The following is an 11,035-nucleotide window of genomic DNA, read 5'->3' on the forward strand; positions in this document are numbered from 1 at the left end:
TGCTGTCTAAGGTCTACAATAGTCTTATTTTCCTGTGCACATTTGGAGCAGAATCATACTGGAATATTGATTTTGGCAGTACATAATTTCTTCATTTGTGATTCTAGATGGTTTGTCAAGTTTGATTCATTGTACTGAAAAAAAGATATTGCTAGACTTACTGCAGTGGAAACTTCCAGTAAATCTTTCCAGTTGAGATTGAAGTCTGCAGCTTCGTATGTTGCTTCTTCAGATCCTTTGAGTCTCTTATCTGCAGACCCACATAATAGAAAAGATGAGTTTGTGGTTCCAAACCTGATGACATCTTCATCCTTCAAGATGTTTGTACCTCCCTTGGAATAAACATCAGGGGCGTCCAGTACTTAAAAGGAAGGTGGTTCAGTTTCTTATCCTTGGAGAGGAAGACTAAGGTTATATACATGCTGTTGGCATTTTGTCAGTCTGTATGTAACAAGGTGACCTTACTTGGTAATGAGGTGATTATAAATTCTATGAAGTTCACTTGGCAGACACCGTCTACTGTAGTCATCATAACTCAGAAGCCAGAGAAGGGTTCCTGCTGAAGGGCTTTTTCTGGCAGCGTGGTATACACCCCTTGTACATTTGTAACTGTTGTAACTGTCACCAAGGAAGTCAAATACCACAGATATCACAAAGAACAACAAGTAGGCTGGGGAAAACTCTATGTGCTATTCTTCAGTTTCATGTAGCAAATTAGCAAACGTTAGTTGCCTGTCTTTTGAATTTATAGATGAACCCATGCTCATAGAAATGTGCAGATCATGCAGTGCACAGCCACCCACCAGTATTTTTCTTGCCTTTGTTCTGCCTTCACATCACTGAGATCTCTCCATTTTGGGCAACACTGTTGGAATATGAATGGGAAAGACCTCATGTTGCAATATACTGTCCCTGTGTAGTTAAACTGTGTGCATTTCTTTGGTCCCTGTGTGCATCCTACTTTCATTACATTAGTTCCCATGGGGAAAAAAAGTGTTCCACTAGCTGTCAAATTCTTAACCATTACAGTCCTCAAAGGGATATAATGTGTCTTGAGACCACTGTTCTCCCTATGGATAGCACACTGAGACGATGATGACTTATTCACTCTTGATAGCCATTACATCAGTAAGGCAGCAGAAGAAATCCTCAGTTCAATGCCAGTTCCTTTATAGCTTGCTTTTGTTTTGTTTTGTTTTTATTTCCCACTGGGTTAAATCTCCTGACAGAGTCACATCACATTTCCACCATAATCAGCAAATTAATTTCTTGTTTTTCTTCCAAAACCCTTACTCTCTAAGAACTGAATTTTACTTGATTATTTGGCTTATTATGAGAGCATGATAAATAGGATTTTTTTTGACTTCTAAATGTTCATGTCTATGTGTAGCCACTGCTGAAAGACTCAAGAACGTCTTCATCTGGGTTCATCATTACTTTCCCAATAAGATTGACACTTCATTTGACAAGTCACAGAATCACCTGTGACTCTGAAAGCCGTTTCCAAGTGCCACTGCTTTGGCATCATGCATACCTGGAATGTACTTACAAACAAATGCATTAAAGAAAAAAAAGGAAGTTACTTGTCAACAGAAATTTTCTTCCTGACAAGTGTTTCCAAACATGTATTAAACATCCCAGTCTCGATACTCTTTTACTCAGACTGCTGTCCTCTTATTCAGGCAAGAAACCCCAGAGTAAGCCCATGCTTCTGATGATCTCTGTACAATGTAGGGGGATCAACCCTCACATACGCTGTGGAAATGCTAGTGTGGCAAAAAACCATCTGAACTGAGATATCCATACTGAAATAATAAAATGTGCATCCTGAAAAGTCACATCAGTAATTTATTTTTCCTCATACAGTTTCTCTGAAGGTGTATCAGCTCTTGGTGAATCTTTCTACCTTTGAAGCTTTTCTATTTCTGGTCAATTGATTTACAGTGCGGAGTTTATGATGTTAGATTTATAAGTATCTATGGAATGTATATTTTTACAAGGGTTTTTTTGTACGTATTTAATTGAATTAATCAGGTATGTATTTTTTTAAAATAACAAATAGATAGAAGTCCTGGAGGTTTTCTCCGTTCCTTAATTTGTTTTATTTTTCCATCAAGACTTGCCAGATATTTTTAACAATTTTTCATATAATTACTATATTTTGGTTTTGGTAACAATGTATAAGAATGAATACATGGTTCATAAAAACCATGTTCTGCAGTGCTGTGAATTAATGGATTTTAAGGCTTGGCTGTAATATGTTCTGGTTTTATTATTTTACCTTGGAGGTCAAGACATTTTCATGACAGAAGAACAAAAGAAATATTACAATGCAATGAAGAAGCTGGGATCCAAGAAACCACAAAAACCTATACCTAGACCAGCGGTAAGAATGTGTCCTCTTCTTGTATCATATACATTTAGGAAGAAGTTGCAGCAGTACATTAACTATCAAAAAATTTCTCTCAACTCTAAAATGGTTTAGGCCGAAGTCAAATTAGCCCTTCATTCTGAATTGAAACATGTACATATTTCTGTTCTGCAGGAGAAAATCTGTCGCATTTTTTATGCCTGAGGAAGTAGCAAATCAAAGAATCTGAAGAAATAGAAGCCTGTTGGGTTTTGAGGGGAAAACTTAGAGCTGGCAAATAAAGAAGTTACTGAACAGTGCTTTTAGATTTTTCAGCCTTTTGCTTGGTTGTATATTTTGGGGGAGGAAGAAGGAAATGAAGGGAGGAAAAGGATGTTCATTATGTGCAAGATAATACCACCTTTTCTTTTTTCTCCCCTCAGAACAAATTGCAAGGTCTGGTATTTGATATTGTAACAAAGCAAGCATTTGACATCACCATTATGGTTCTCATCTGTCTTAACATGGTCACCATGATGATAGAAACAGATGGCCAGGGTGAACTGATGCAAAATATTTTATACTGGATTAACTTGGTCTTTGTTGTTCTTTTCACTGGAGAATGTGTCCTCAAACTGTTCTCACTCCGTTATTATTACTTCACCGTTGGCTGGAATATTTTTGATTTTGTGGTTGTTATTCTTTCAATAGTAGGTAAGAAATTCTTATATTCAAAATGAAATATAGTAAGACATGTATTAAATGCTTTATCTCTGTCAAGTTTTACAGATCAGTGGAAATACTGAAAGTCTCCTGATTATTTAGGAAATGAAAAGCATACTTTAGAATAGTAACTTCTTTAATAATTCCATATTAATTTTAATACTCTTTCTAAGAGTGCTGGAAAAAAGTTTAAATTACCCATAGCAGATAAATTTTATCTCCAATTATAATTTCCACTAATTCCACAGGTAGAGATGTTCTTTATTTATACTTTGTTGTAGAAAATCTAATCTGTGATGAAATGTTACCCTTTTAATTTTATTTTTATGTTTCACAGGTATGTTTCTAGCTAAGGTGATTGAAAAGTACTTTGTGTCCCCCACTTTGTTCAGAGTTGTACGACTTGCCAGAATCGGTAGAATCCTGCGTCTCATTAAAGGCGCTAAGGGAATCCGCACTCTGCTTTTCGCTTTGATGATGTCTCTTCCTGCTCTGTTCAACATTGGTCTGCTGCTGTTCCTGGTCATGTTTATCTATGCGATATTTGGCATGTCCAACTTTGCCTATGTTAAGCAGGAAGCTGGTATAGATGACATGTTCAACTTTGAAACGTTTGGCAACAGCATGATCTGCCTATTTCAAATTACCACATCTGCTGGCTGGGATGGTTTGCTAGACCCAATTCTTAACAGTGGGGAGCCAGACTGTGATCCCCATAAAGATCATCCGGGGAGCTCCGTTAAAGGCGACTGCGGCAACCCTTCCGTTGGGATTTTCTTCTTTGTCAGCTACATTATCATATCATTTCTGGTGGTGGTGAACATGTACATTGCTGTGATTTTGGAGAACTTCGGTGTTGCTACTGAAGAAAGTGCTGAACCCTTGAGCGAGGATGACTTTGAGATGTTCTATGAAGTCTGGGAAAAGTATGATCCAGATGCAACACAATTCATAGAATATAGCAAATTGTCTGATTTTGCAGCTTCTCTGGATCCTCCTCTTAATATACCAAAACCAAACACAATTCAACTTATTGCAATGGATCTACCCATGGTAAGCGGTGACAGAATTCACTGCCTTGACATCTTGTTTGCTTTCACAAAGCGTGTTTTGGGGGAAAGTGACGAGATGGATGCCCTCAGAATACAAATGGAAGAACGTTTTATGGCAGCCAATCCTTCAAAAGTCTCCTATGAACCAATTACAACTACGTTAAAACGAAAACAGGAGGAAGTGTCTGCTACCATCATTCAGCGTGCTTATAGACATTATCTTTTAAGACAGTCAGTAAAGAAACTTTCATTTATGTATCGGAAAGATGGGGTTGATCTGCTTATCAAAAAAGATATGATTATTGGTAAGCTAAGTGAAAACTCACCTCCAGAGAAAATGGATATGTCTGCATCCACCACATATCCACCTTCTTATGACAGTGTAACAAAACAAGAAAAAGAAAAATATGATGATGATAAATCAGAAAAACAAGGGGAAAGACAGAAAAGGAAATAAAAAGTAAAAGATAAAGAGGTTGTCCATGATGAATGTTCACAAGCCTGAGAAGATGATGTTTCTATCAATAGCACTCTTATTGGAGGACTACGCCAAAATGACAAGTTTTTACATATTTACCCACTGCTACAGTCAGTGCCTATACCAAGATAATGACCCTTCACTAGCAAACTCTCAGTCTGTAACAGGGAAGCAACCTTGCAGAAGCATAGTTTTTATCATCAGCTGGCACTAATGGAGAGGAGACACAAGATTTCCACTTGGACTGTAGGAACCCTTAATGGAGTGCAAAATTACCGGTCGTAGTAAGTCTGTATTTTTGTGGAATAAGTGTATGCACTGTGTACATTTCATCTCCTGTGTATGTTCGATGTGTGTCAATTTTTTTCATGATCTCATTTGCTTTAATTCACATACTGCTACAAATACCAAATTGTGCCTACAGGGAATTACTGAAATTTAAAAAAGTGGTAGTCTTTTTTCTTTTTTTTAACTGTAGACCCTGTAATTTCATGAGTAGCTTCCATACTTCATTACAAAGTCTGTTTCTAGACTTCTTATTTCATATGGATATATCCCACTTAGGACAATAATCAAAGCTACAGGTATAAATTGATAGCAAAATACCTCTGGGGACAAATACTACCTTAATGTATACCTCAGATTTAAGTTTCCATACTGTGGAAGGATGGGTCATGCCAGCAACACAAAATACATACATCAGAGGTGGTTTTGACCCCCACCATGGTACTTTAGTCAGGTTTCCACTCTATGTAATGCAATCTTCTGCAGAAAACTGAGATGACTAAAAGGATGTACTTAAATCACCTTTATCCTGCATTGTGATTTAGATTACTTTTTTTATCATCAAGGCTGACACTATATATGTAAGTAAAATATCCTCTGGTATTTAATCAATTGTTTTACACAGTGATACCTGTTTGAACAAAGAGACAGTGACCTAAGTACTTAGTATTTATTGCATCACATATGTACCCTAGTAAGTGTAGCTTATAACATTTCAACACATAATATGATATATTCTGTAATACTGCGAATAATTGGGAAGCTTTAACTGATGCATGCTTGCTGCTATTATCTTACAGCTATTAAAATCTAAGATGGGAAGGCATGTGAGTGGTAAAAAGAAAAAATCCTATTCGATGAGACCATCATTCCTCATACCAGTAAGCAATAGTTTGCTGCCATTATAGATTTTATTTTGTTTGAGTTTTGTAATCAACAGATATGCAGTAAATAACCAGACTACACAGGACAAATATATTGGGGCTAGAAAAATTTTTTTAATAATATATATCTATTGATCTATTCTTGTTATTTTGAAAATAGTTTTATTTTATAGCATTTTATACTTATTACAAGAAACTACACATATCTTCACGTTGCTAGTAATTTTTACTGCTGTCTATCTGTGACACTTTACTGTTGGGAAACCTAAGATACAATGTGAATTGGTAATTGCATATTTTAATAAGGAATAATTTTAAAAGAAATGGACAGTACAGTTCTCTTACGGATCAGTAGGTAGGTCGTTGTATGTGAAACAAGATAGAAGGGTTTCTTTTGAAATTATAATCCTGTCTGTCAATTTTCAGGGTGATCTTAGTCATAGGAACATTGCTTTTCCCCAGTGTTAGTCTCGCACTGTCTGCTTTTCTTGTTGATTCATACTGCAGTAGAAGCACTTTAAATATAATTTGTTGTTCAACATCTTACTTCATGAGACTGAATAGTGAACTTGTGCAATGGACAGTGGAATACCTTGCATTTCTTACACAAGAACTAGAATATATATGGGCTCCTGCTTTTATAGAAACTATTGGCTCATAGTGTACTGATGAACTGCATGCAGGAAGTTGTTTTACCAAAAATAACTACATTGCTAACAACCCAAAACAATAAAGATGACCTTTTTATGTACTTGTTTTAGTCTTTGTGTTTTTATTGTATGAAGTTTATACATGTTAACAAGTAATAGTTGGTGAAATTAAGGGGGAACCACTTTAGCAATGAGGCAATGTGTTTTAGACATCTAGATCACATGTTGGTTTATGACTTAGATCAGTACCAACTTGTCACCATCTAGATGAAATGCCTATGTTGTCCTGACCAGAGAAGTTTTTCTAGAATTCAGAAAAGAATCCCATTCCAACAATGTGGCTTTTTGTCAGATTTTTACAGCTCCAGTGGTGTCCTCTGGTGGCCAAGTCCAGTGGAGGATGTCTCCACATTCTTGGTGAGCAGCAGATCCAGCAGACACTGCTCACTCTGGGGTGGGTGGTCTGAGATCTGTCACTGAAATAGCCCCACAGGGGGATAACAGATTCACTTCAATCCCATTCCCCCTCAAGAAATCCACCCTTGCCAAGAGAAGGGAAAAAGACCTGTTAGAGCTGTTGATGGCCATCCCACTGCTGTCTTCAGGCAACTGATGCCTTTACAGAGCCTAACAGGCGTGGTCCCTGGCAAGAGGTTACTACGTACAGGCGGCAGGATATGGGGCAGGGTGTGTGCAGGTGAACCTGTGCCTGGGGTGATTAGTGCATTTTTTCCCATTCTCATTTCTGTTGTGAAGAGTAGCTGCTGTATAGCTAATACAGCTAATAGGAAAAAACCCTCAATTATGCTGTGCTTTGAAGGACAACGTGTATGTTTTTAGTAACTGTGTCTGATTTGAATTAAAATTTCTTTTTTTTTTTAAATCCAGAGTAGTTATTGTTTTACTGTCTTAGTTGCTAACAGTTATTACACAAAGTAATAATGTAAGTGCTTTAAAAAATCTTGGTCATACTCTTGAATTGCTGTTTAAAGAACAAAATTGTTTTAAGTCAGTGCTGGACAGGTACATAGTTAACTTAAAAATTCTATGTGGTATAAGCATGAAATGTGTATGTAATGATTTCCTACCAATTTTGTAGTGTGCAGAGGTATGTGAGGTAATTTATAAAATTATTTTACCCTGTAAAATTCCTATCCTTGTTAAAGTTACGTTTATTGAAACTTAATCCAACTGAAGTCACTCTCCATTTTTGTTGACTCAAATTCTAAACTTTTTGGTCCTTTGCAAAATGAGCAGTACATTTGCACATTACAAGTGTATGTATTTGAATAGACTTGTATCATTTTATATGTCTTTGAAACTATTCCAGTACCCCAGAAGTTATTTGCCTTGATGGAAGACGGTTGACTTGCAGTCTTCCTCCTTAACCTGCAGGTATAAAATATATTTATGTTTTATATTGATATAAGACAGATGTTTCAGCGTAATGGGTCAGTCATATATCAGTATGCAAAGCATTAAGCAAAATTCCTACAACAGGAGGACACTGCACTCTCTTACTGTCCTAGTTCACAGAGAATGAAAAATTAATAAGAAAGGCTCCTTTAAAATATTCTCAGAAATGAGGTTTCTTTACTCTCTCTTACCCACCCAGGAATATAAGTGTATTTTATTTTATGAAGGTGCCATCAACCCCCCACCTCTGTCCCCCCAAAAACAACCAACCAACACCTATATTAGGACATAAAAGGGAAAAAGTTCCGAGGTTTTTTAAATCTTGGCCTTGCTCGACTCCATAGGAAAATTCTGTTTAAATTCTATGGAGAAGATTTGTCCAGTGTCCAGCGTAAAAAAATTACTGGTATTGTAAAAATATAAAAGGGAAAGATGGCAGGGGGAAGAGGTAGGATATTGCTCACTTGCTTTTTGTTTGTAAAGAGACCTAAAATATGTTCTGGGGGTTGTCTGTATTATTTTTAAGCAGAAATGTATGTTGCTGAGTACCATAAATACATCAGATTCAGTAAAAGAGTATCTCTCCTCTGGCTGTCAGCAGCACAGGATTGATAATAGATCGCTAAGCCTGACTGCATCCAGAAGAGGGCACAACCACCTGCCAGGTGACCGTGGTGCTGGGCCTGGGTCTTCCTTCAGCAGCAGAAGGGATCAAGAAAATGCAAATTCCAGTCACAGGCAGAGGCGACAGCCTACAGTTTTCCAGAGAATTTATAGATTTTATACTTGTTTTGTTCTAGTGAACTAAAGCTACAATATGATAATCCGGCTTGTTGTGTTAAGATAGCTTTGTTGGTAATTCTTCTGTGACTGGACCAGCAGGTTTTGGATTTAGGTTCTGTACCCTGTAGGGCACGTGGCCCTGTATCCAGACCTGACACCACATTGGTTAAGAACTGCCACATTTATCTGAGCTTATTAAAATATAGTCGAAGGGTGTTGATGCACTGGGGAATTCCACAGATAGCTTTAGCTTTACTTTTATTAATAGGCATTATTCATTTAATCCCATGGTGCACCGATGAAAGAGCCCCAACCTTCTAAAAGAATCACAGATGAAAGTATCTGTCTGATTTTCATGGCAAACAGTCATATATAACATGAAGTAATATTAAAAATGCTATGAGTTTTTTTGGACATAGAAAATTCTTACGATACTTGTTCTTACAGTATGTATTCAGAAAGGCTTATCTAGCTTTATAATGCATTAGGAGAAATAATCTGAAATATCTGCAGTGTAGGAATATTTAATGGCTCTGCATTAGCAACATCATTTTCAGTGGGGGATGGTACCCATCTCTTCCTCTGAGCACAGCTAGGTTTTGTCTGTGATACAGCATGCAGTCTCTGTTACTTAGCATATTTTATTTTTCCTTGCTGATCAGTGGGAGCTGTTGCACGGTGAAACAGACATATCCTAGTGCTTGCCTTTAAAAAAAAAAAACACACAAACAAACAAACAAAAAAAAAACCAACCAAAAAAAACGATGATACTGCAGGGACTGCAGTGTAACCCAAGCAAAGTAAACTGCGGCACATTGTCATCCCTCCAGAAGGGGAAAATTGCATGCTGAAGCACACATGATCTCTGCTGCAAGAAAAGCTTTTGATGAAAATAAGGAATGACACTTCATAAACAATTTACAACACTCAAAACCAGCAGTGCCAGACATGCTCTGCACTTGGATTTTCTATTGTCTTAAAAGCATGTTATGTTAACAGCAATCTTGATAATAATCTTTGTAGAATCTGACAGCTGATTAAAAACCCCCACAATGTTTTTCAGAAAATGTATATCTGAAACAGAATGTAATAAGCTGTTTTCATTCTCAAAGTAGTAAGTATCTGTAACATTCATGTTCAAAAATGGTCAGAGAATTACATGCTGTATTGCTTTATAAAAATGTCATGCTTGCAGATACCATAGCAACCCGTCATGTGGCACTTTTTGATTGCCAAACTATACAGTAGCTTTATGCCCATATTCTGCAGCAATACTTGCATAAATATCTATATATAATGTTCAGTAAAAACTGCATCCGCATCCACTACATAAGGCAAACTGGACTATGCCAGCGATGTTCGTGGTCTCAGGTAGGCAAAAAGGTAAAATGCTCTCTCTAATAATAGGCAAAAAGGTAAAATGCTCTCTCTAATAATAGGCATTGTGAATCCCTGTAATCTCTCTTGTCTTAACTTCTTGATGGCCGTTACAGGTGATGTATAAAGGTTCATGCAACATTGTTGCAAATACTAGTATATTTATTTTTATAGATGGAAAGCAGCTGCTCACACTTTAACTGTGTAGGTTTGGAAACTGGATGTGATTTATGGGGTGACAAATAGGTGGGCAGATAAATGCAGGCTCTTGGTAGCCTCTGTCTGGAGGTGCATGTACATCCAAGAAAAAAAAAATATTTTGGGAGTGATGCTCAAGAGCACTGTGAACTCACCAGCTTTACTGCTCTTGCTTTCTCATTTATTTGAAAAGCAATTACTTGAAATTTCATTTACCTGCCATGTTGCAACAATCTTTCAGAATTTCATTACTTTTGTATGAAAACTAAAAGAACATGGAATTGAGAATGTTTGTGTTGAAAGGATGGTAACCAGTGGCAGATATGGAGAAAACATAATAAAATGTTAATGTGACTTTTCTACTTCTGTTTTAGGATTAAAACCTTTATTTCACAATTGAATTCTACCCCATATAAGGAGAGCTTCAAACACAGGAAATTTCAAAAGGTACATAGAAGAACTGATGACAGGAAAGGAAATTACAGTGCCGATATTACTGAAAGGTTATTAATATAAAATCTTTTGCAGAAGTTAATTGGAAGTTGATGCACTCTAAAACTAAAATATTGTACCGAAGAACATGAAAGTGAGAAAAATCTGCAGCAGGGTACGATTAGAAATGGTTGTCTTGGCACAAGTGAATCTGTTTTGCTTCTGTAATCAGAGAGAAAACTTCATACTAAAACCTAGGATCCAAAAATACTTTACACATCCGTTAATATCCAAAACATATTTATGTGTATGTACCCTATTTATTCTTGTCTATTATTATATAAACGTCTTTAATAATTTTAGAGTCTAAAAATCACCTCAGTTTTCTTAAGAAAAAGAAAAGGGGA

General features: G+C 36.6%; 1 protein-coding gene across 1 annotated transcript in view; it reads left to right on the forward strand.

Moving 5' to 3' along the window:
* The window catches only part of LOC126045365 (sodium channel protein type 2 subunit alpha-like), a 77,529-nt gene extending 71,054 nt beyond the window's left edge, over positions 1–6,475 (forward strand). The window contains 4 exon segments of the mRNA XM_049816396.1: positions 2,289–2,386; positions 2,794–3,064; positions 3,411–4,554; positions 4,556–6,475. Of these exon segments, the coding sequence (XP_049672353.1) occupies positions 2,289–2,386; positions 2,794–3,064; positions 3,411–4,554; positions 4,556–4,589 (1,547 nt within the window). The 3' untranslated portion in view covers positions 4,590–6,475.
* The last annotated feature ends 4,560 nt before the right edge of the window (positions 6,476–11,035 follow it).

Source organism: Accipiter gentilis, chromosome 1, assembly GCF_929443795.1.
Source record: "Accipiter gentilis chromosome 1, bAccGen1.1, whole genome shotgun sequence".
Taxonomy (NCBI): domain Eukaryota; kingdom Metazoa; phylum Chordata; class Aves; order Accipitriformes; family Accipitridae; genus Astur; species Astur gentilis.